Consider the following 27,377-nt stretch of genomic DNA (forward strand, 5'->3'; position numbering starts at 1 on the left):
CTAAGTCTTGCTAAGAAAGACACCATCAGAGTCAGAGGATGCATGAGGCTCATCAACCTTGTCATCAGTAGAGACCTGATATGCACGACCTTTATTTTTTCCTTTGGGCTTCCAATTTGCAGGTTTCCCGTGGATTTCCCAACATTTCTCACGGGTATGACCAATTTTATTGCAGTGGGTGCACCATGGACGACCATCCCGTTTTGATTCTCCGGAGGAACGGTCAATGGTACGGTTGGCAGCTAATGCAGACATATCATCAAACTTATCAAGCGACTCTTTTTCTCCCAGCATAACTTTCCGTCTACTGGCTTCTCGACGAACTTCAGCAAAGGCGTCAGCAAGTGAAGCTAATGGTCGCTGCCCCACTATTCGACCACGAACCTCATCAAGATCTCGGTTGAGTCCGGCAAGGAAATCATACAGTCTTTCCTTCTCCAAGTGTTTTTTTAAATTGGGTATTAGCTTCCAATCTCTTAAGATCAGATGCATAATAAAGGTCCAATTCCTGCCATAAATTCGTTAGTGCAGTAAAATATTCAGTAACCAGTCATACCCCTTTGACGAAAGTCTCTCAACTTATTTCTCAGTTCAAAAACTTGAGAGGTATTCTCCAGATCGGAGTAATTCTGTTGAACAGCATCCCAAATTTCCTTGGCAATATCAAAGAACAGATAGGTTTGGCCAATCTGTGGTTCCATAGAATTAGTCAGCCAAGCCATGACCAAGGAATTATTAATCTCCCAATCGTCATAATCAGGAGAATTCTCAGTAGGTTTCTTAATTTTTCCGTCAAGATAACCCATCTTACCCTTTGCCCGGATGACCAACTTAACTGATTGAAACAATTGCAGAAAATTCTTACCGTTCAACCGGTGATTGGTGATCTGCAAACCTAAGTGTCTCCAGAGGACTGAGAATTTGGGACAGATGAGGAGGCGGAAGAGTGTTTTGAGGAAGCCATGAATAGAAAGAGAAGGGTTAACTGTTGATGAAAAATCAAGTTTTGTAAATTTTTTATCTGACCTCTGGATCAGGAATGGGAGAAGCCGACGAGAAGGTCTGTGCAAGTCGCGGTGGAAAAAGACGTCGGGAAGGCGGCGCGTGGAGCTCACGCGCCGGAGACTGGCCGCGCGTGTGGCGGCGCGTGCGGCGGTGGGTCCAGCGACGGTCAACTCGTCGGATCCTTCTGAGTCGAATGGTCACCTCACTTTCTTGATCGGAGGTCAGTAAACTAGGTTTCTGTGTTGGACAGATTCAAGGAGGTGTTTAGGAGGTGTTTGACGGTGATGGAAGTGTTTGGATGGTTATTTCAGATTTGAATTAGGGTAGGAACGAACCCGCTCTTGATACCATATTGAAAAGAAGTTTCTGTATATTGATATTGAATAATTTACATGAGTGAGTATTTATACAAGAAAGAATCGCTAAGAATGACTAAGCGATGACTAATCAATCCTAATCACAATCAATTCTAATCAATCACAATCAATCCTAATCAATCATAATCACTCCTAATTAATAGGAAATAAAAACGGAAACATGTTTGAATTCTGATTTTCTACATTCTTAGTATAGCTAGGAGGGCCCTATATATTGTCCATACTTTAAACCAAATAGACTCACATATTTGAGGGAGTACGTTAGAGAAATATAATATAGAAATCATTAATGCACATTCACCTGACCGTTTAAACTTTTGGATTGATTGGTTCTTTACAATTTCCCTTTCAATCTCATTTACTCTGTTGTTAATTGTTTTTCAGTGCTCCCTTTAATCCCGATATCATAGTTTAAATAATATTAACTATAGTGAATTGGTACTTGGCATCCACAATCCCTGACAACGATTCTCTTTCTCACTTATATATATTACTTTTTCAATTTCGTACCCTTGCCCATTGAGCAACAGTTATAATCCGGTTTGGGGTGGGAAAGGGGCATTGGGAACTTGAAAGAATATCTGAGTTAGGACTAGTAAAGTATGACTATAGTATATGTTTGAGTTTGAGACGCAACTAGTGTTAGCAAGAGTAATCCATGGCAGCAACCAATACAAGACTTTGCAAAAGAAAATACCTTCAATGCTGTCCCAAGCCTTTGACTTCGCCTCTCGTTTGTCACCAAGAGGATTCCATATTTTGTGCACTTAACATCAACCCATTTCTTCAGTTCATTAAAGTTCTCTTCAAATAAGTCTGGACGAATGCCAACATCCTTGGATTGCTCGTCAGTTTTCTCCACATCTTGTTTTGCACCTTCTGTTGCAGCTGAAGCCGTGTACTTATCTACCTCCTTTGACAATATACAAGATAAGTTTACCAACTTTTATTTCATAAATAATAATTATATGTTACCACTATCATAATGAAAAGCTTTGACTTTTCCTAACACCGTAACGTGACAACTAAATAAACTTATCTAAATTCTACACAGCACAAGCAGGCAAAATCATGAAAATTGTAGTTTTATTTTACATGATCTAATGTAATTCTAAACTCGAAAGAAGAGTAGCATTTACGATGCAACATGATATCCATGGTTAGAGCTCAAGAAAGGAAAAAAAATTGACCTCAGCTGAGCATACAAGGATATTTCCTAATTTTGGAGTTACTAATAAGCTATATTTTACAAAATCAAACACTCATTTAAACATCACTAGTTTAAAATTGTTGGTAATGTACAATCATTGATTTAAAGAACACAAGCTCTAACCTTTAAAGACTCTATTTCTGCCAGTGCAAGCCCCTTTTGGTAAAGTGCCTCTGCTAACTGATCACGTGTTGATTCCATCTTTTTCTTGATTTTCTACAGTGAGATTATAATATCATTAATTGCCAACAAATAGCAAACTGAAAATCCATCGTTTAAGTAGTAGTGTAGTAGACCAAAATTCATTTTTCCACATGGAAGGAACTTCCATAATAAACTTAGCAAACAACAATTGATTTAAAGGGGAATTAGACAAGGGAACTCTCTATCACCCTATATTTTTGTTCTTTGTATGGAGAAGCTGACTCACTTGATTATGGATGAAGTGGATGGTAAAGCTTGGAATCCTATTAGAGCTGGACCTCAAATTTCTCATGTCATGTTTGCTGATGATATAATCTTGTTTGCAGAAGCTTCCTTAAGCCAACTCAGCTGTATCATCAATTGCCTAGACAAGTTTTCAAAAATGTCAGGTCAATGTGTGAGTTTTGAAAAGTCTTGCATCTACTTCTCTAGAAATACTAATCTGGAAACCGTGCAGTCTATTGCTGATGTAAGTGGTTTCAAAACTGTCAAAAATCTTGGCAGATACCTAGGAGCATTGCTTAGGCATGGCAGAATAGGAAGGGGACACTACTCGGAGGTCATATCCAGGGTTCAATCAAGGCTGCAAGGCTGGAAGTCCAAGTGCCTTTCTATGGCAGGAAGAATCACCTTGGCTAGAAGTGTCATCTCAGCCATTCCTTGTTACCATATGCAGAACAATTTTATTCCAGCACATGTTTGTAAAGAGATTGAAACACTGCAAAGGAACTTTATATGGGGTGATGTGGAAGCCAAGAGAAAAGCCCATTATGTAGCTTGGGAGAAGATGTGTCAACCAAAGGAGTGTGGTGGTATGGGAATTATCAACCTTAGGCTTCAAAATGAGGCTTTTATGCACAAGCTGGCCTGGAAAATTGTAGAGGATAAAAACAGTCTTTGGGTTCAAGTTTTGCTGGGGAAGTATGGTAGAAAACTTGATCCTAATCGCAGTTTAATCTCTAAGAATGGCGACTCGGGTTTGTGGAAGCATATTGTAGAAGCCAGAAGCAAGATTGACCAGAATTTAGAATGGAACATTGGGAATGGTAAGTCTGTATTTTTTTGGACTGATTTGTGGGGAGGGTGGCATAGCACTATGCTGGAAATAGCATCAGTAAAACCTCCTATTACTGATATGATCCTTAAGGTTAGTGATGTGGTAGACAGTTGTTCAAAGGATTGGGATTGGAATTACTTGAATAGGTTTCTGGATTCCTTCACTTGCAATAGGCTGAGCAAGATTTATGCCCCGAATTCCTATTGCTCTGATGACTGGCTCTGCTGGAAGAAATTAATTTCAGGAAAATCAGTGGTAAGGAATGCATATTGTTTACTGTTAGAGCCTAAGATGGAGATGGATAAAATTTGGTCTTTTGTTTGGAAATGGAGAGGTCCTTATAGGTTAGCTGTCTTCTTATGGCTAGCTTGCCTCAATAAGCTGCCAGTTAGGAGCATTATTAGTCTCTGGAGTGGAAGGGAAGTGCTATGTCCCAGCTGTGTTCAGGGCAGTGAGACTTTGATGCATTTGCTGAGGGATTGTAAGTTTGCTAGGAGCATATGGGAGATCTGGTTTGCTGGTAAACTTCCTAACAACTTTCTTTGTGTTGAGGACCTGGAGTGGTTTAGAGTTAACTTGGCTAAGCCATTTTCATCTCATCTCTGGCATTCTTGGAATGAAATTTTTGTGGTAACTTGCTGGTTTATATGGCAGTGGAGGAATGCAACTATCCATGAGGAGTCTTTTTCTAGACCGCAGGATCCAGTTCTTAGAATCGTAGGCTATTTGAAAGAAATGAAGAGAAGTAGAAATAAGGAGCCTTTTAATTTTGATCCTAAAGTTTCTAATGATAACTGCAGGCCTGGTCCTGTGCTGCTGAATCCAGATGTTAGAATATATGTTGATGGGGCTGTTAATTTAGCTACCAAAAGAGGTGCATGTGGTGGATTTGTTTGCTTATCAAGTGGTAACTGGCTAAAGGGTTTTGCCTACGGTATAGGATCTGTATCTCCCTTGGAAGCTGAGCTTTGTGCTATTCTGCAGGGTCTCAATTTAGCTGCGCAACTAAATCTGGACCATGCTTGGGTGGGTAGTGAAAGCAAGGAAGCCATTGCTTGCCTAGAAGATGAGGATGCAGGCTGTAGTCACGCAGCTCTAATAGACAGGATCAGGAAGTTAGCCAAGGAATTTAAACATTTTTGTGTGGATTATGTCCCTAGAGAATGTAATGTTTTAGCAGACTCTCTTGCTAAGATAGGGTTAAACTACAAGGGTGAAGAGTTAAGGTTGTTTGAGTCTCCCCTGTTAGTTTAGATTTGGCTTGGAACTCTTTTAGTTTGAATTTGCTGATGGAGCATGTGAATTTTAGCATGCATCAGTTACAGTTGTAGTTCTTTCTGGGCTAGGCTCTCCATTTATATCAAAAAAAAAAAACAATTGATTTAACATTATATACACTCTCAGCGCATAAAGAGGTTTCCATTTTCAGCCAAACTGTTACAGAACCACCTTCTATAATTATAAATAGTCAAGTACCAACATAGTTAACTATAAGATTGCAAACTGTTCTGAACTAATATCATTCACAATTCACATGCCATGTCAATTTTATTTATTTTTTAAATTTTGCATCAACAGTTGAAACTAATTCAGAAGTGGGAGACAGGGGTAACTAAAAGCAATTGGTAACAGGGATAACAACCTCCGCTTCCTCATCTTCTGGATCATTTTTTAGCGCAAATTTTTTTGCCAACTCTTCTCTATCAATACTGTCAATCACCTCATTTGCTGCATCAATTACCTGCAAAGCGTATTCATAATTGTCACAAAGACAGCTTTTTTATACGATTACTAAATTGAACAACTTATCATCAACACTGAATTTCATCAATCTTACCATTATATTGAAATTTATCATTAGAATCAGACTTATATGTTTCATGGAATCTAAATATTAATTGGTACTTTATTTTGTATGCACGATCATTATGATAATTTCACATGATTTTATTGGTAGGTTTGCTAAAATTTTCCACTTTATTTTATCTTATCATATACTTTCGAAATTTTGCTAACTCTTATCTATCAATAATATCAATCACCTCATTTGCTGCGTCAATTACTTACAAGTTACAAAGCGTAATCATAATTGCCAGAGGATTAGCCATTTTATATTGATTCACATTGAACAACTTTTTATCAACACCAAATTTCATCCATCGTACAGACATTAGATCAGACTCAAATTTCATAGAATTTAAGAATTACTTTGGTAATTTATTTTGTATGCATGATAATAAGATTGTTAAGATTTTCCACTAACGTATAATATGCTTTCAAAAAATAAATGTCAAATATTAGATTAGAGACTAATGAGTCAATTGGTAAATTTTGGATTCTGCAAAAAAAAAATATTTGACCAAGTAACTGTACAAGACTTAAAATCCTAGAGTCACTAGAGCCCCACCTTCTGTGTGTGCGTGTAAGCATTTCAAGATCCATTGATGGTAGTGTAAGAGTTACATCATAGATACACCAGTGGATAACTCTCATAGGATACACTTTTCATGAAATCCAGAGTTAGATCAAAAGTTCACACCATGTAGATCAAGCTCCCAAAATTTAACATTCATTAGATATTAGTTTATACTCTTCTTGTATTCCAAGAGATTATACATAAAATGTAAGAAATTTCATTTTAGTTTTCAAAAAAGTATACTAATAAAAATATTATGGTTTGGGAGGAAAATAAGAGAGGGAGAAGGGCAAATAATATCAAAAATTTGATTCAACAAAATGTACCTCTTCATCATGATGAAATTTGTCTTTGATATTACTCCTAGAAACCAAACCTTCCAAAATCTTTGTTAACAACGGAGTGTACTTTGGATATTCAGACTGCAAGGAAATATAACAAATTTTGGTATTATGTTATTTTATCTAGAATGCGCAAAGAATAAACAGCACTGTACAGTTTTGAATGACATTAAATGAAATATATATATATATATATATATATATGGTTTAGTATATCTCCAGTCATTGGAGATAACTTATCTCCAGTAAGGCTAAAACAACGTTGTTTTGGATTGAGAAAAAGATATTTTTGTAATTCTAATTTATTCCAAGGTTATATTAGTATTTATCATTTTAATTTTTTAATTTTCCAACAAGTAGGAGATAACTTTATCTCTTGCATACACATGAGAGTGGGTGGAGCCCTATAAGAAGAAGAGAAAAAGTGGGATCCACCTACTTTTATGTATATGCAGTAGATAAATTCAGCCAGCCACCAAAACTAGAAGTTCAGATAAAATTCTATACTGACTTTGAGCAAGGTAGACAACTTCTTCCATTCCAAGCGCTCTTCATCGCTTTCTTGTTTTAGGCCTCCAAGCACTTTTATTTTTGCATCTCGAACCTGATGGACAAGTCAAGGCCAACTTAAATTACCATTAGGACATAAAATATACTATCTGAAATATGTAGTATCTAATTATCTATATTGTGACGACTAAGAACTGTTGGAGAATGCTTTTAGATATGCAGAGATCAAAAGGTAAAACAAAATATGACCCTTTCCAAGGACACAAGATACTCTTAACAATAATTTGTTACATATATACACATCTTAAACTGTTATGGACATAAACAGATGTGAAACCGTAGTTGGACAAAAATATCTTGCAAAAGGGTGCATATTCTGCTGAAGTATGACTCACATACCTCTTCTTCTAAACGTTCAGAAACTGTCTTCTTGGAAGATAAGGAAGAACTTTTTCCCTTGTCCTCATCAATCTTTCATCAGAAGGTAATAGGAAAATGTAATTAGACCTTAATTTATAGCATATATTCTATGATAGCAGATACATCCACACAGCTTGGTGCTTGTTCAAACCAGCACATATATGTGGGTTCAATATAGAGCACACAAGAAGACCTTAAGGCGGGTAACTGTATACGTAGAGAATAACCTTATTTGGGGGAACTATATACGAAACCCGATATGATACAGGATGCTTTTCTGGATTTTTATGCTCCCCCTGACCGGCAAATGATAGTCTCCCATATGATATTGATCCCAACAATACAGATCCTTGGGGAGAGTTCTGTGGAAATACCACAAAGATTATTCCATACTACCTATGGTTCAATGCAAATACTTGAAAAGCTTAAGAAAGGAGAAAATATACCTTGGGAAGCTTGTCTTTTGGTGGTGGGCCAAGATAGAATCCTTCTTTTATACTAACAATAAGCAAACCTCAGACCACAACAAAATATGACATTTAAACCTTAAGGGGGTAGGTAGGGACTATAACCCAGTCACATACCCTGGAACTAACGTTGAGGACTTAAAGGAACCATTTCCCATCAGTGGACCATCTGGTTGAGAGAAAAAGCATAGCCGAATTATGTCCTGGAAAAAAAAAAACATATAAATGATAATTAAATAAATATGTAAGGAATGGAATATATGACCTGAGTTTTAATGATGTATTTAAAATTTATATCCTCTACAAGTATTTCAAGAAGTATAAGTTGATGGGGGGAGGGGTTTACAATTTAGGACTTCCTAGAAAAAAAATATTTTCAATTTAGGAACAACTAATCAAACCAACCACAACAAATTTGTGATAAAGTATACGTTTAGCAATCTAGGGAGGGAGAAGCCTACTGTCAGGAAAGTATATTCCCCAAGGAATATGCTCAAGTAATAGTAGGATGGTTATTCTTAGATGACAGGTTCTTAGTAGGTTGTAAGTTTGTTGGGAGTTTGGCGGGAAACAGGGGTAAGTGTATGTATATAAGGAGTTTATCTCCATTAGGAAGGCATCTTGGGTGTATTGTAGATTGACTGAGAAGTCTGAGTGTGAAGGGGATTGTCCCTGGAGAAGAGCTTGCTCTTGTAACATGTCCTTGTACTCTTTCCAGCTATTCAATAAAGAATTGTTCTTTCTTTCATTTCCTACTTTCTCTTGTTTACATTGAATCTTGCCAAATGAAGTCTTCAACCCCAAACCCAGAACTGTAACAGATGTTGATGTTGCGGAACAACTAATCAAACAAGATGCTCAATTCTAATTCTACCTAAAACAATACTTCAAATTGGGAAGTAACTTGATTCTTTGCTAGACTACGCATTATGGAATTACAATCTTTAGCATCCAATATATATATCATACAAAACGATTGAGAAAAAGTCACATTTTCCCCTATTATCTGTAATATTTTAAATTTAGATTTTCCTTCCATGATTTTTGGAACTATAAGGTTATATTCTATGAATTAAATTCTAAATTTTTTACGAGAGAAATTTAAAAAAATATTTTTTTAATTAATAATGTGTTTAGAATTTTCAAATACAAATACTATCCGTAAGATTTAGAATTTCCAATTGTAAAACAATTTGCCAACCACATATTTCCAAAAGTTTCACAATGCATAACCACTGATCATTGAGAAGCCTACTAGTCAGAGAACTACAATTAAGTTCATGAACTCCACTGAAAAAAATTACAATCATGTAATGACAAATGAGACGTACTTAAAGCAAAAGATACAAGGGATAACATAATGTTATCTTTCAGAGTATGATCTACTACCTTCTCTTCCAAATTTCGCTCAATGAATAACACCAGCTGCTTCATCTTTTCCAAAATCTGCAAATTGTCATGCCTGAAACAATAAATTATCATCAGTATAGGACCACGCTTGGGATAAAGATTGGATCATCTACCACCGACCCCAATTTTATTTGGGATAAAGGTGTTGTTGATGTTGATAGGACCACGTTTAACGCACCTTTAAAGGATCAATCATTTAAAACCTTGAAATATTCCACTAGCGATTAAAACTCCAGCTTTCTTATTGCAGATATTAACAACTAAACCAAGCTTTGAAGTCCTTAAAACAACACCTCCAGTGTTCAGTAACTAACTGTGAATTTTCACAATTTATTGTGAAATATATAAAAGCAGAATAACTATCAATAACTAAATGGCAAGCACCACAAGGAACAAACAAGCATGTGTGGTCATCCAGTATATATGCTCAGAAAGAGTTGTACCTCAAATATAGCTGTAAGTTGTATTCTCCCTTGGGAAGTTTTGTAGAGTTCGGATAGACATCTCCACTTGAATATACTTGCTACAATCAGAATGTATAAATATGAAAAAAAATTAGCCTCAGAAATAGTATCTAAAGCTACCCACCCGTCATCTTTGAAAGCAAAAAGGAAATTAAATATCAAAATACCTTATTTGAATCAGAAATCATATAAAATTGAGACTCAAATTCACTATCATATATCCGTTCATTTAGATATGGTATTTGAGGCTTTACTTCAGCTCCATCTTCCAATTTGATCTTGTATCTGAAAATCAGAATAATGAAAACAGGCCATCTAAAATTTGCACAAGAATATGAAACGGATAGTGGAATTTATAACTACTCACGTTAATGTCAGTGCTAGTATCTGCTTTCCAGAGGGGAGTTTGTCACGATCAGTTGAAAGTGCACTAATCTTAGCATCTATTGGTCGATACGGGACCCTTATCTGCAAGTTTAACATAAATTAGGAGAATAGTTAACATCGTTACAGTGCCACATCACAAGCATAATGGAATAGCACAAAAAGAAGGAAGAAAATTTTACAGGACTACCTTATTTAGAATTGCTACAGGTGCAAGTTTTTCAGAAGCTAGTAGTGCTTCAGCATCAATCCTGACAGGCGCTTCACTCCCATCAAGTACAATTTCCTCGTGATTGACTTTTACACCATGAAACACTACCTGGAATTTGATATAAATTAGCAACATTGTATCTTCAATGAAAAATGACAGACTACATAATATTCTCACTTCCTTAATTCTTCTTCTACTAGAAGTTGTTTATGAGAAAAATTGCAGTCACAGAAGAATTAATGGAAATATGGTTGTATACGTGTGCTTCCACATCTAAATGCTGATATGCACACAAACAATTTTGTTCAAATATGAATTGCAAAGAAAGTTTATCCGTATGCTTTTTAAGGGCATGCTTTCCTCCATTAATTAATGGAAATCAACTTGAACTGTATAGACAAAACAAAAAGGGGGAAATATGCAAACCAAAAGCATCATTATGTTTAAATGATGGGAGATTATGCTCCTTTCGAGAATTAAATTGAATTAATGGGCCATTGGTACTTTTCATATCACTGCAGTTCTGTTCACGACAGAGCTCATTACAGCAGCTGTTTGTTTTAGACGAGTTTTGGGCTCTAACTCCTCTTTGAGTGAGTCATTGTTAATTAATTTAGGCTTTTATTATTTTCCCTTGGCTCTATTATTGTCTTTAATAAATAACTGACCATCTAAGGTACCATTAGGGTTGCATCCCAATCAAGATTAAATTTCAGTTGTTGATGCCGATCAAACCCTAAACAGTTTGATGCTATGTTACAGATTCAAGAAACGTAGTGATGTGGATTACAAACATTAGGTTACTAACTTGGTACAGAGGAATGCTGATTTCTTGGAATCTCTTTGGTGTTGCTCAGCAAACGTATCCTTCAAGAATCTTGTTATAAATGCAAACGTATCCCTTGTAATAATGTCTTTGGAAGTTTTAGTTTTAGTTTTTGCATCTTCTCTTGTTTATGGAGGATATCCTCTTTTCTATTCCTTCTAATATATATCTTCTTCTATCCATAAACCAAAAAGGCTAAAAATCCCCTCCAAATTTTGTGCCACACACACAATAAGCTCTTGGCAACCATGATCAAATAAAGAAGCCAATGTAATAAAGAAATTGAGATACATCCTCAAGATCTCCTACTGAATGAAAGAGGAGCAATCATCATGTGGCTTGGCCAATTCAAAAAATAGAGACTCAGCTTAATTTTATTTAACGAAAAAAAGAGTAAATAATAACCCAATATCCAGGAGGGTAAAATAAGTTCATCAAACAAAAATGAATTCAGTTACCTCAAGATCCACACTGGTAGTCTCATGACTACCAATGCCACTTGACCAAAACTGAGCAATGACTAGTTCCAATGTCTGACCACCTACTACCCTAAAAGTGAAGCTTTTGGCAGCAGGGGAAGAAAAAGTTATCACATTCCTCCCTTTCAAAGGTCTTTGCAATGGAGATATCTGGGCATAGCAAGCATGTCAAAAAAAGGTCCATACTTATTCTAACATAGTGTCAAGCTGCACAGTGTACCTGTACTGTGTCCACAAAAAATCTTCGAGCTGTATCAAAACTTGATGTGTTCATGGTTGCTTCAACCCAAGATGCACCATGTGGCACTTCGATATATTTCCTTTCTATATGGCCTAATGAATCAAAAAAAGATACGCATTGGTTTTAGGACAAAAGGACAGAAACTAGACCCAAATTGCAAATGCAATGCGATAAAAAATTTAAAACACTTGAGATTTCCAAAAACAATTTCAGTATAAGGTAAAAGAAAACATCATGGCTGGCTGGAATGCATAATATGTAGATCCCAAACTCCAACCTTAGTATGCCAACAGCAGACAGAAGCATAAAGATTAACTTGATTGACTAATGCACACCTGGCTTGAATAACATCTTTGAAAATGAAACTTGTGGAGGTCTATTAGTTACAGCCATGGGCTTGGTTATGGTAATTGGAATTCTGAAAAGAGGACCACGCCATGGTGCTTTGCAGTCAATACCATAGACCTCATAATAATGCAGACCGTCACATAAATTGGTAGGATCCACAACTATGCTGAAAGTAGAAGAAGACAAGTTCTAAGTCATTAATAAAACAAAACTACAAATTAGCATCATTGAAAAGCAACTCAGTTGAAATAAAAAGAAGCAAAGAAACATAAACTGTTGATGGAAGAACTACATTTAAGAAGTATAAAGATGATGGAAGTGGGGGATTAGAGATTATACTAGGACAATTCTGTTGTAAATATTATTATTATTTATTTATTTGTTATTTGTTGTATTGGGCTTAGCCCATTAGGTCAAGTATTCTAGGTCTAGTATTCTCTATAAATAGAGAACCCTTTTGTACATATGATTTACAATTCTATAATATATTAGAATACCCTTTTTCAAGTTGGTATCAGAGCTTTCGATCTGAGGAATCTGCTTCCGCACCTATTTGCCTTTAGAGTAAAAAAAAAAACCTGATCCCTTTGTCTCTTGCTGCCATCAGCCGCCACCGGAAAATTTTTTCCGGGGACCTTTTGGACCAAGAGGACTACTGTTCACTGTTATTTTTCTTCGATTACACCCTTCAACACCGATTACATAGCCCAAACACCACCAAACAGCCGCGAACACCGATTACACAGCCCAAACACCTCCAAACAGATCTGTCATCGCGTCTGGACCACCTTCCGGTGATTTTTCAACTGCGACCACCCACAGACAGGTGCGCGCTCGCCGAACGACCACCGTGCAAAAATTTCAGCCGGAGAGGACAGCCCACGCGCTCTCACGCGCCGCCCAAGCTCCAGCACATGAAGCCCACGCGCAGCCACCTCCACCGGCGCGTGGAGGCGCGTGACACCTTATTTTGGCCTCGGACCACCGCCATTCTTCTCGTCTCCTTGTTCTCTGTCTGGATCTGTGATTGTTTCACTGATCGGACTTCATTTGATAATCTGTTTGGTTGATTTTATCGCTGGTTGTTAACTTTTTATCGAAGAATGGCCGAGAATGACGGTTCTTTGATCTTATCTGGTAAGAGCACACGTTTTATATCTCTTCTTACTTCTTGCACTGATTTTAAAACCTCATGGATTTTGGATTTTGGTGCAACTGATCATATGGCTTGTCGTACTGAGTTGTTTTGTTCTTATCATCCTATTGTTGGTAGTCATACTATATCCGTAGCTGATGGATCCCATAAATCAGTTATTGGTTCTGGTAACATTCAAATTCAACCTTCCTTGTTTCTTAAAAATGTTCTTTATGTTCCTCAGCTTTCTACTAATCTTATCTCCACTCAAAAACTTACAACTGATTTGAATTGTTCTATCACATTTTTTCCTTCTCATTGTGTTATTCAGGATCTTACCACAAAGAAGACAATTGGAGTTGCTAATGAACAGGATGGGTTGTATCATCTCCTTCCAGACCATGCTAGCAAAAATCAGTTATTAATGACACGTCATCCTTCTACTGCAGAGTCTATGATTTGGCTCCATCACAAGCGTCTGGGGCATCCACCATTTAGTCTTTTGAAGTCTATGTTCCCTTCTCTGTTTCTCAATAAGTCGGTTGAGACCTTTCATTGTGAGGTTTGTGAATTTGCAAAACACCATCGAGTGTCATTTCCTTCTAGCACTATTAAAGTGCACAGTGTTTCAGGTGCAAGGTAGTTTGTTTCTTTTATTGACGATTATACTCGGGTAACATGGATATACTTGATGAAAGACAAGTCTGAAGTACCAGAGATATTTATTCGGTTTCATCACATGGTTGAGACTCAGTTTGGTAAAGGTATTAAAAGACTAAGATCTGATAATGGTACTGAGTACGTCAACCAACGCCTGTCACAATTCATTTCAGACAGAGGTATGATTCATGAGCTCACATGTGTTGATACCCCTCAACAAAACGGGGTTGCTGAAAGAAAAAATCGTCACCTCCTTGAAGTTGCTAGAGCACTACTTTTCCAGACATCTGTTCCTAGTTCTTATTGGGGAGAAGCAGTGTTAGCTGCAACTTTTTTGATCAACCGTTTACCTTCACGGGTCCTTAACAATATCAGTCCTATTCATTCCATGACTTCCTTCTTTCCTTCTGTTCCCATATTGCAGAGCCTTCCACCAAGAGTGTTTCGATGTGTTGCCTTTGTCCATGTTCATAAACAACATCGGAGTAAGTTGGATCCTAGGGCTCTTAAGTGTGTATTCCTTGGTTATACCCCTTATAAAAAAGGGTACAAGTGTTATCATCCACCAAGTCGGAAATTTTTTGTTTCTATGGATGTCACCTTTCAAGAATCTGAATCTTATTTCCTGGGTCTTCATCGTCAGGGGGAGAACAGTTCTTCAGAAGACTCGTCCCCTTCCTTCTTTGAGTCTGGATCAGTCTTCTCTCTTCCTAGTGTGTCTGCTCCTGGTGTGTCAGAACCTTCAAATACACCTGAGATACGGAAAATTTTGACACCTGAATTAGTATATCAGAGGAGGAAACAACCCATACTGTCTCACCAGCAACCTCAATCGTCTGAACCACTGGTAAGTCCTAAATCTCATGTTTCTTCTGAGTCTCCTGTTTCTTCTGAATCTCCTGTTTCTGATTCTAATATTATTGCCTCTCATGATTTGTCTATTTCTTCTGATATCTCTAATGACTTACCCATTGCTTCTGCTTCTGATGACTTACCTATTGCCCTAAGAAAAGGAAAAAGAACTTGTTCCAAGAAATCTTGTTCCTCCTGACCCTCTTGTACTCAATACCCTATCTCCCACTTTGTTTCCTCTACTAATCTTTCTGTGCAGCACAAAAGCTTTGTTTCAGCACTAGATTCTACTTCTATCCCAAAATCAGTACATGAAGCCTTGAAAGATGGGAATTGGGCTCAAGCCATGCAAGAGGAGATGAATGCGTTGGAGAAAAATAAAACATGGGAGGTTATTGATAGACCCAACAGAAAGAAAGCAGTAGGATGCAGATAGGTTTATGCCCTGAAATATAATTCTGATGGCACTCTTGAGAGATACAAGGCTCGATTAGTCGCCAAAGGTTACACTCAAACCTATGGCATTGATTATGAAGAAACCTTTGCTCCAGTTGCAAAGATGAATACGGTGAGAATCTTGTTATCCCTTGCTGCCCATTACAATTGGGATATAAATCAATTTGATGTGAAAAATGCTTTCGTCAATGGTGAGTTACAAGAAGAAGTCTACATGGAAATCCCGCCTGGTTTTGATTCTGTGAAGGGGGAAAATAAAGTTTGTAGATTAAAAAAGGCCTTGTATGGATTGAAGCAGTCACCTCGTGCTTGGTTTGAAAGGTTTACTAAGGTTATGATGACCTTAGGATACAGACAGAGTCAAGGAGATCACACTCTTTTCTTCAAGCACTCTCAAAATGGGAAGCTTACTGTGCTCCTTGTATATGTTGATGATATTATTATCACAGGTGATGATTTTGTGGAGAGAAAAATTCTGCAAACACGGCTTGCCTCTGAGTTTGAAGTCAAAGACCTTGGGAATCTGAGATATTTTCTAGGGATAGAAGTAGCTCATTCAAGCAAAGAAATTTTTATCAGCCAGAGGAAATATGTTCTTGATCTTCTCAAAGAAGCAGGAAAGCTCGGGTGTAAACCCTCTAATACTCCTATTGAGCAGAATCACAAGATGGGCTATGCAGAAGAGAGTCCTCCAGTTGATAAAGGACAATATCAACGGCTGGTTGGGAAATTGATATATTTGGCCCATACTAGACCAGACCTAGCTTATGCTGTTAGTGTTGTCAGTCAGTTTATGCACGATCCAAAGGAAAAACACATGCAGGCAGTAGAGAGAATTCTTCAGTATCTTAAAGGTACTCCTGGTAAAGGATTGTTATTCCGACATGATGGCAATCTATCTTTAGAAGTCTACACAGATGTTGATTATGCTGGATCCGTGACTGACCGTCGTTCTACCACTGGTTATTGCATGTTTCTTTGCGGTAACTTTGTGACATGGAGAAGTAAGAAACAATATGTGGTTGCCAGATCAAGTGCAGAAGCTGAATTTCGAGCTATGGCTCAAGGCATTTGCGAGTTACTGTGGCTGAAAATTGTACTTGATGATCTCAAAATAAAATATGAGGGACCTATGAAACTGCTATGTGATAATAAGTCCGCTATTTGTATAGCTCATAATTCAGTTCAACATGATCGGACTAAACATATTGAGGTCGACCGCCATTTCATCAAAGAGAAACTTGATAGCGGGTTGATTACCACTCCATACATTCCCACTGGGCGTCAATTAGCTGATCTATTGACAAAGGGGCTTCCTCCAGACAGATTTCAAGAACTTACTAGCAAGCTGGGAATGATAAATATCTATTCCTCAGCTTGAGGGGGAGTGTTGTAAATATTATTATTATTTATTTATTTGTTATTTGTTGTATTGGGCTTAGCCCATTAGGTCAAGTATTCTAGGTCTTGGATTCTCTATAAATAGAGAACCCTTTTGTACATATGATTTACAATTCTATAATATATTAGAATACCCTTTATCAAGTAATTCCAAGGATAATGAAAAGTCTGGATGATGTATATGACCTTGAAAGTGCCATGAAGATTGTTTCTGTTTTTTTTTTTTTTTCACAAAACAACTATGCCTAATTTTGATTACTGGAAACGGAAAGTTCATGTTACCTAATAATAGTTCAAAACCAAAATTAAGATAACATGAAACAAAGAATGCTTCACAAATATTCCCCACAAAGGGATGAGCTCATAAGCAATTGTAAAGAACTAATTCAACCAAAAAGCTTAAACTGTTGGGTGAGACTACATTAATGATTTTATATATCTCTAACACGCACTCTCATATGAGAGCCTATTGAACTTTAAAGGTGAATGATGCATCAGGCCTTGCCTACCTGTGCTAAGAAATTCTACAAGACTTAATTAATTATTAATTAAATGGGGGGCAGTGAGGACAAACCCATGACACCGAGGCTCTGATACCATGTAAAAAATCAATTCAACCCAAAAGCTTAAGCTGGTGGACGAGGCTACATCAATGAATTTATATATCTCTAACATCAATACTTAAATTGAAAATAAATGGCCATTTACACTAAAAATGAAAGGATAACAATGAAGGAAAGCTGACTAACTTGAAGGTACGACCATTATGAGTGAGCAGTAGATACTCGGGTGCTTTCACAATTGTCTTATCTGAAGCATGTAACTCAATACACTCCTCAAACACAACCAATTCTTCAAACTTGTCAGCATCTTCATGAAATTTTGGATTAACTTGCACCGTCCACTGTCAATAAGTACTACAAATTATAAAGAAAATTACCAATTGACAGCACAAAAGAATTACACTAAAATTTACTGTTAACAGATATAAAGATTAGAATATGCATACATTTGATAAAATATATGTAAATAGAAAACTCAAAGCAACTATGACTATGAGCACCTGTTACCAGCATAAGAACAATTGCAATAGAGCTACGAGTTTCATTATATACCTCCTCAACAATTTTTCTAAAAACAAAATTTCAGCAAACACTACTTTTGTCTTTTTATTGTCACCGAAGAAAGCTAGCAAGGTAAACTAATGGTTTTTGTCAATTCAACAAATTCTCATTATTCTATGATTCTATCCAAGTATGAGAATTAGATACAACTATCAGTCCTCAGTTATTTGTTTTCCCATAATTCGAACTTTGATCCATTTTAAAATTATAGTTTACATGGATCTGACCCAAAAATATTCTCTGATCATTAATGCACACCACATTTAAGAATGATCTCACCTCAGTAGACTGTTGGCAAGCACTAGCCTCCCTCAGGTAGATGCCCCGTGATGAAGGATCTGCAATCAGCATTCATGTAAAGGGATATAATTTTGCCAATTTCAATACATGCTCTTACTTCAATATAAGATTTTATTACAATTTATATGTCAGCAACCTTTTTTATCCCCGTATAATTCAATTTCTATTGCAAATGACATGCCGCACCAATTGTACAGGCATGAATAAACGCATAAGGGGAAGCCAAAATATATCTATTTCCTTCATCTTGTTTCTCAAAAGGGGAAGGCGAAATGTCCAGGAGAGAATGTGAACTCACTTGTTTTTCCAGATTGCTTGATGTTTATTTGATACCAAACACATGGAATATTTTGAGACTGCTGTATATATTCATAACACCTGTCATTGAGTATTTGATTTAAGTCAATGCCAAATCTTATAAAATTACCATTTACTACAATTTCCAAGAAAATAAAGACGGGGAAATATCGAACTTGTCAACTTGCATAAGCCCTTGCCCAATGGACAATTTATCCTCCGGTGAATCACTTATGGGAATAGATGTATTCTCAAGGGCTTTCCTCAGACTATATGGACTCACAGGAATTTCCTGAGCCTGCATGCAGATCATACACATTGGAAAATTATGGATATGTGTACAAATTAACACCAACAAAATCATACAATCTAAATAAAAATCATATCCTAGAACCTCCATTCCACTTATGAGCAATGCAATTCCCCCACAGGCTGACGGTGATGCCATTGATGTCCCATTCATGAGCATACGCCGTTGAAGAGTCCATGTAGGGACAGGAGCAACAGCGCCACCAGGAGCACTTACACAAACACCAAGATCTCCATCGGTTGTTGGTCCTCGGCTAGACCTGCAAATTATTTCCATCAATCATGCAATGATAATGATGCAAACCCAGAAGAACAAAGTGAAAGATAAAATTGGTAAAGGAAGTCATCCAATTAGAAAGTTTCCACAGAGAAGCAAATATACCAAGTGTATTCAAGCCCCTCAGATAGAGGTTCAACAACACAGTGAGCACCAGCAGCCATAGCAGGAGAAACATAAGCGCCAACACCTATGATACTTGAAGAGGTACCACCAGGTGCACCAACAGTGCTCAATGCTGGTCCACTATTACCAGCACTGCTCACAAATACCAGACGGTTCTTGTTTACTGCCTAGAAATAAATCATCCAAAACATCCATAGCTTAGAGAATGGAACATAGCAAAGGAAAGATATAACTGGCCCAGTAAAAATGGAAGTCTCAGAGGATACTTCATTCACAAGGTCAACAAAGCGTCCATAGTCTGGCAGCAATGTTGGCTCACCATAACTCATGTTGATAAGATCGCATTTATGCTGCAAAAGAAATGTGACAAGGCCATACTACAATGTGTTACTTATGTCAAACATCAGAAAATCCTAAAACAAAATTAATTATGTCAAACACACAAATATCAAAGACAAATCTATTTCAGCTGTTGAAATATGCAGGATAATTATGCAATGAGGAAAAAAAATTTGAAGCACCTCCACAGCCGCTATCAGTGCCCGAGTCAAACCAGTTCCAGTTTCCATTGAACCTAAGCGAGAGTCCCCAATTTTACAAGATATTAATTGTGCTCCAGGCGCAACTCCATTCAACAAGGGTTCCTAACAACAGTACCATACCATATATTATAATGTATAATGTTCTTCATAGGAATTGCACTATATGGACAAAATTATGTCTGTACCTCTGGATGGAATGCAGTGGCTATACCAGCGACATGGGTGCCATGAGGGGAGCTGTCTGTTACAATACTTAAGATGTTCCCATCATTATAGACATTCACAACAAATGTACAAGCATCTAATTTGCTGAAGACACCATACTTCCTCTCAGTCCTGAACCGGATCACAAAAATAGGCTGTAACATTCAAAATTTTAATGCCTATCACACTGATTAGAATTAAAATGATAATTGCTTTAGTAGCTAAACCACATAAACATCTCTCAACTACAATAAAGATGGGGGAACCACTGAACTCTTCCTGCTTAATTATCAGGTTGCTACTTTTCTGGAAAATAATAATTTTCTTTATTTGTTTTTTTTTTCCTGGCATTATTTGTGATGGAGCGATGAGAATGCCTGGTGGATGGGTGAACATACAATCAAGAAAAGATAAGATTGGGAACAAACGTATCCTAGAGAAATATGAAGAGAATATGGAGGAAACTTGACTAAGGCGGTTTGGTCATGTGAGAAGAAGAACAATAGTCTCCAATGAGGAAACTCAGAAGTTGGAACAAATAAAAGATAGAGTTCAATTAAATGAGGTAGAGGAAAACCTCATAAAGCAACATCATCAACATCAACAACACTTTTATCCCAAACGAAGACCTCATAAAGCATTAAGAGAAATTATTAAAGTAGACCTTGCTAGAAATGATTTTACCAAAATTTTGGTTTTTGGTAGAGCCCAATGGCACATTGATCCATGTAGCCTTTCCCATCTAGTGGGATAAGCTTGGTTGTTAATGTTGAATTTTTTGTTAAGTGATACATAAATCAGTAAGAAATCTTAAAATCCATATAGAGAAACAAGATAAACTGAGAGCTGCTGTTTCCAGAATGTCACCAAAGCTGTTCAATATTATGCAGGATGTACATCACATAAAATTTCAAATTTTCAAAAGAAATAAACGATTTGAAAATAACACAAGAACTCCATGCACCATACATCTCATGCAAGTCCTACTCATCCTTTCGAAAATTTTAAATCAAAGATAGAATCAACAATCACTTAAAATTTTCCTTTAGTTCTTTTAAAATGTGCTTTACATCGTTATGACTTATGCATATACATCCTTTACAATCCCGCCAAGCATTTTTTTGAAGTATGAATAACACAATAAAAATTCATAAATAATTCAATATGACAACATGGTTTTTGATTCAATGCAGAGTAAAAGGGTAAAAAGACATGTAGAGAGGGATATGCCATGACAAATACATCGAAGGTTGATTAATTTGTGATGTGAATAGCACACAGGGACTCAGAAGTAGGAAATCCATTGTCCAAAAATGAGTATCTGCCAATTTCACAAGACTTTGCTTCACGAAAGCAATCAACTGGGATTAAAATTTAGAATAAATTAATAACAACGGCAACCAAATGTACCTAAAATTAGTTAAAGGCACAAAGTTAGCAAGCTTCCCACAATCTGGATCGTCCTGAAGACTCTGTGTGTCAAGAGCAGCCCTCCAGACCTCTCCATCATACCAGACAACAGCATCTATGGCAGGCCCTTTATCATCGAACTTCTAAAACATAGAACAGCATTGCCTTTTGAGTAAGAAAATTCAATTGACTAAATACTGAGCGGGATCAGGGAGCAAGTAAACAAGCACAACACAAGTATAATTGTCTTCTTTTAGTGTGTGTATGTGTGAGTAGGTGTGTACCACGGACCACCATAAATTTTCAAAATCCAAGAGTTATTTTTTTAATGATTTTATTTGTGAGAAATACATGTTTAGCTTCATCAAAACCTCTATTTTAACTTGAAGAACCTTGATGATTTGTAACCTCTTCAAATATTTATTGCTAGGCTTTGCCCCTGGTCACCAGTGCCAAGGCCACCAGTACTTCAAGTAATAACAGGAGTTGCATAATCACTAGTGTTGCACACAACCACCAAGTCCACTACAAATATCAGAGGCATCAGCCTTAACACTACCACAAACACCTTGACAATTTCTATCCTTGCCATATTTGAAGTATTAGCCCTTTCTTTTTGGCCATAGCAGTAGTTCACCATAACAACCCCAACATTATCATCCCAACTCACTCAGCAACATCATGGCTACTAGCATTGTCACACCCAATACATGCCACCATAGCCTCTGAAAGCACTACCACACTACCCCTTGGATTTTCTTCAATCACCAATTTTGAAAAGTAATGAATATATTAAACGTGACAGAAAAGTACATAGCAGAAGCACAAGATAATCTGCAAAACAACCCTAAAAACACCAAAACAAAGAAACAAAACAGAGAATATTAGCCCTGCTAGATTTAGCACATGTGTTAACAACATGCCTTGGTTAAATGCAATTATGTGGATTACTGCAATTAAGTTAGCAATTAGGCTGTAAGTTAGCTTCTAATTTGCTCCTAATTAGTCCCCTTATTACTCTATTGACTTGGTTGTAATCACACTGTAAAAAGAGATCAGTGTATAGTGCATAACACACAATTTCATTTAAACTTCTCTGCAGCTCCCCAATTCCCCTTCATACCCATTATAGAAGCTCCCATGAAGAAAACCATAGGCCAACACCCACAGCTAAGGCAAGAAAACAACTGTATCCCATAAAAAGGTTAAGGGCCCCGTAACACATCATTCAACACCACGATTCTACCATTTTACCAACAATATTATATTTCAAACATCAGAAAGGTGTTGGGCAATAAAGAAATTCTGAATGTCATACAACTAAATGAAAACTGGAATAAATTACTTGTTTCCTGTTTCAAGGAGAGGAAAATGAAGCAATACACAGGACAACAAAAGTATGTAACATGTTCAGCACCCACCTCAGATTGCTTTCTTAGAAGATCAATCCTATTCTGGAGATCTTCACGAGCTTTTTTAAGTTTAGCATCCTCCACCTTGATGTGTTGCTAGAAAATGCATAACATTTTGAGTTATTTGGAATAAAAGATATAATGGAATGCAATCAAGCACATTATATCTAGAGAAGCATTATAGCTATTTACAAAATTAGAAGAAACATAATCTGCAACTTCATCTGGTAACTAAAATAAAAAAAAATCAAATAAAAGATTTCATCTTTGTACATGAGTAGCCTAAAGGAAATAATCACGCATCTCACAATGCTAATTTGTATTTATAGGATCCATTTCATATTTTCTTTCCCTTTTTCCTTCTCTTTTGCTCTTAATGCTATGAGGCAATTTGTCTGTTGAGTATTTGCAGATGAAAACTAGAGCAATCGTAGCATGTTGAAATATGACAAAAAAGGTACAACTGTCACCAAAAGTGGGAATTCCCTTTCTTTTTCCAAAAATAGTATTTAAGTTATGCATGCAAATAAAGAGGAGAGACAAGAGCAAATACTAAGAAAATAAGAAACATTTGTTAAACAACAAATTTTAACACAACACATGCAGCATCTTGCCTCTGTAAAATGTGATGTCCAGTGCCTACTAAACAAAGTAGATCGTGAATTGAAGTAATGGAATATATAAAAATCAAGCAAATTTTCCAATTAACCTGATCAAATTCATCAAGTTGTTTTACAGCCTTAGCAATTTCCTCCTGGTTTTTCAGGTCCCACTTTTTCTTTTTTTCTTTCTGCCCATAAAAATTTTAGGAGGAGAAAAGGGGAAATTAGATCTATTAGCCATAGGTACGAAGTCTAAAGAGCAACTATAATATTTCAATAAACTATAATGATACCTTCCAACGAGAAGTCAATTTTTCTGTAAAAAGCTCATAAACCAATTTATAACCCACATGCCATTCATCAGAAGGATTTTTCCACGAGGTATTGATAACCAAAGATGCCCCTGCACAAATTTAGTATGAACATTTAAGCACAAACAAGAGCTTAATGCAGTTTACATTCCTTGACTAGGAATAAGGAAGAATAAAGGATCGGATGATGGAATTCTCTAATTTCCATTGTAATAGGAAGTTAAAATATAAACAAGTGTTTGGTATCTTTACCCATAATTTTAGGACCCACATCTGGTACCTAAAAATCACAATAGGATCTGTCCAGTTACAGAAAATAAACAGCCTAGCTAAACAAGGAAAGAAATGAATCCTAAAAACTATCTGCTACAATAATTCCTAAATCAGAATAAATCATAATAACTCTGATTGATTCTAATCATTTGTCCAGAATCGGTAATTATCTTCAAAGAAAGAAAAGTAACACGAAACAAGAATGACTGGGAAGCTATAGATATTTGCAATACTAGGGATCACACGCAAAAATACTGAGAGAGGAAAGGTAGAAGGAAAAAGAAAGAAATATTCATTCTCAACAATATTAAATAACGTGAAGAATAAATAAGGGTTATAGTGCACTGTTAGGTTTAGGGGTAATTCAATAAGAAGTGACAACAAAACACTGAAAATGGAATTGAAATAGCAAGTTTACTGATATTTGTAAAATGATGAATACAGAGTACTGGTATAGCAATATCCAGCCATGGAGTTACAGAGTTCAATGAAATAAAAGTATAAAAAAAACAAAAGATAACCCAAAACTTCAGAGATGCCTGGACTTTCCCAATCCCAGTTCCAAATCCTAAACAAATTTTAGATGCCTCTCACAGAACTCGTTCCCACGCCATATACCATGTAACAACCAACCTCCAGACCCCACATTCTCCTTCCTCTTAGTTAGTTATGCCACCTCATGATTACTATGTGGCCTAGATCCCCTGTAACGCTTCCTTTCACATACCCTCATAAACTTTCTCCCATCAGGCACACATCAGAATAGTTTAAGTAGAAAAGCTTAAACTCATTATTTGTTACTTCATTCAGGTACTAGAAATCAAGTATTCACTACACGTATAATCATTTGTACTAATTTGACTACAGATTGTCCTACTCAATGTAAACTGCTTTATGTTTATTTTAGCTATCCTTTTCACATTCAAAAATGAGAAGTGTGAAAAGCCCACGGTTGTCACTTCACTGATTGATTCGAGTATGAATTTAAGATTGATAATCAGCAGCTTGTAGTTATCACAAATAGCGCCTGTAGAGATATGAAGTTGTTCCAATATCTATGAAGTTATTAGCAATTTGCACATACTAAGATATATTGAAGAATGTCTGACCACTATTTATTCCCTAGCTCTAACCTGATGCCCCAGAAATACAACCATCAGCGTCAGCCTTCACCACCTTTGAGGTATCAATATCTCCACTTCCAGTGCTGAAGACAAAAAAAAAAGGTATCACATATTTACTATAACACATATCAAATAAAAGTCAAACATCAAGTAGCTTCTATTTACCAATCAAGGATATCAAGAATTTTTGGTTTCCCATCTGAGGTAATCTGTAATCCTGCAGCTGCCGGGTCTACACCAGAATCTGAAAACATGCAGATCATATGATTAAACACATTTGCCATAAGAACCAGCATGGCAGCACCAATTACAGCATAACACTAACACATATCAAAATACATGCACAATAGATATTATTATTTTTTTGGTACATATCACAATAGATATTAAGGTTATGAAACTTTTTGAACGAAGCAAATTAGATGGGCACCAAGCTAGAGACAGAACTAAGTGGTGAAAATTGCAACTATCTATTAATAAAATGAAATCAAGGTTGGTTTTACTGAAGAACTCTACAGAGAACAATGAACAAGAATCTCCTCCCCGCCCCCCTAACACAAAAAAAGAATAGTTTACACAGGGCTACGAAATCCAGTCATTCAGATATTGAAATAACACCAAAAGCTAACCACTAATATTGTTCAGAAAAGAAAAACTTGCTATAGCACAAAATAATTCATTACACTGACCAACTAATTGTCAATCACGCATCCGATCAACAGGTTATATCTTTTCAAATTCATTTTGATTCTTGTATTCATCCCGTGTGTTTGCATCAATAGCCAACCATGTGCTTGAAATGGAGATACTGTATTACTTTTTAACATGCATTCCAACAAGTTTTTTCTTCAAAACATAATAACTTTAAAAAGAGAGAGAGAGAGAGAGAGAGAGAGATCAGAAAAACTTCCTACATTACATTAAAACAACAGCAAGAGTGTTATTTTTTTTTCTCTTTTCGAGGCTAATAAATAGCTTACAGAAAAAACTAACTAAAGACACAAGCAATATTTTCAATAATTTTCAAAAGAAAACTGATATAGACTCCAAAGTCTGTCAACCTTGGACGCACTATTTAGAATTTGTTAGATAGTGTTTTTAGTCCTTATAAGTTTATTGATTTAACTTGATTAAAATAATTACGCAATTAAGTGAATTAAAATGAAAACTCATGGAGAAACAAAGTTTCAAATAATGTAACTAAACTCTTTGACTGATTGAGATTATTAACTCGACCACTATTTCACACTTACATACTATGACATTCAACAAATACAAGTTCGTCCTTGAGAGTTTTCGTGCATGTTTTTGCTTATATTTTAATCTACCTTCACCACAACCACCTTCTGGGAATCCAACACAAATGATATCATGAAACGTAACCCATCCAAACCAAATGAAAATCATCATTTAGATTCAGACTCCAACAAAGTCAACAATTTTGATCAATAAGCAAAGAAAACTGCTATAATTTAATAATTAAAGCAACCGATTGCAACCCCCAACAAGTATATCCATGCAGCTAAAGACACAAACTTTTCAAGTCTCCCTCAACCTCAAAATACAGGGTCACACTCACACCACCAAATCTTCATTAACCATTTACCCTTCCTCAACGATCCCCAGTTACCCAGTACTCAAATTGGAACAACAAAAACAACCCATGTTCAACAACAACAAAAAGGGAAGAGCTTTATGAAATGGGTACCGAAGATAGCAATGAGAACACCGCGGCCATCGTAGTTTGGATGAGAATGGAGGAAACGGTCGACGCCAATCTCTGTTTTGGGCATGAGGGAAGCCAAGAAGGTGGACTCGTTCAGCTTGAAGTTGCGGAAAGAAGCACTATTGTTGTTGTTGTTGCTGTCATCGTTATCAACGCCACTGTGAGAACTGAAGGAAGAGCAACGCATTATTGCCTTGGGAACAACCCAATTGATTCTTCTGATGGAAGCGTGTCTCGTTCTCGTGCTGTTCTTCTTGTTGATGAGCTTTGCCTCTGTAGGAATAGGATGAAGGATGATGAGAGAGAGAGTGGGTAATGTAGGAAATGTGAATAAGAAAATGTTTTGGTTATGCATAACGTGGATGGTGTTTTGGTAATTTCGGGTGAAAGGGTGGTGGCAGTGGTGGTGGCGCTGAGGTGTGGTGTGGTGTGGTGTGGTGTTGGAGGATAGGTGGATGTGATATGA

General features: G+C 36.6%; 1 protein-coding gene across 1 annotated transcript; it reads right to left on the reverse strand.

Annotated features, from left to right (window-relative positions):
* LOC133311755 (tripeptidyl-peptidase 2-like) lies at nucleotides 1–27,327 on the reverse strand. Its single transcript, XM_061512846.1, has 35 exons — nucleotides 26,894–27,327; nucleotides 25,351–25,429; nucleotides 25,195–25,268; nucleotides 23,771–23,880; nucleotides 23,585–23,665; nucleotides 22,885–22,971; nucleotides 21,464–21,606; nucleotides 20,035–20,185; nucleotides 19,829–19,951; nucleotides 19,574–19,657; nucleotides 19,287–19,474; nucleotides 18,990–19,164; nucleotides 18,772–18,893; nucleotides 18,597–18,676; nucleotides 18,278–18,336; nucleotides 17,624–17,778; nucleotides 12,358–12,536; nucleotides 12,002–12,114; nucleotides 11,761–11,931; nucleotides 10,456–10,584; nucleotides 10,249–10,349; nucleotides 10,049–10,166; nucleotides 9,861–9,940; nucleotides 9,397–9,469; nucleotides 8,125–8,210; nucleotides 7,987–8,038; nucleotides 7,768–7,902; nucleotides 7,520–7,591; nucleotides 7,122–7,214; nucleotides 6,596–6,691; nucleotides 5,496–5,594; nucleotides 2,716–2,808; nucleotides 2,052–2,295; nucleotides 557–1,189; nucleotides 1–473 (listed from the first exon to the last, which is right to left on the reverse strand). Exons 1-35 carry the CDS (start codon nucleotides 27,264–27,266, stop codon nucleotides 1–3), a joined length of 5,124 nt encoding a protein of 1,707 aa, XP_061368830.1. The 5' UTR covers nucleotides 27,267–27,327.
* Nucleotides 27,328–27,377: the final 50 nt, after the last annotated feature.

This window comes from Gastrolobium bilobum, unplaced genomic scaffold (assembly GCF_033153095.1).
Source record: "Gastrolobium bilobum isolate Gb01-03AN ecotype WA unplaced genomic scaffold, APGP_CSIRO_Gbil_v1 utg8280, whole genome shotgun sequence".
Taxonomy (NCBI): domain Eukaryota; kingdom Viridiplantae; phylum Streptophyta; class Magnoliopsida; order Fabales; family Fabaceae; genus Gastrolobium; species Gastrolobium bilobum.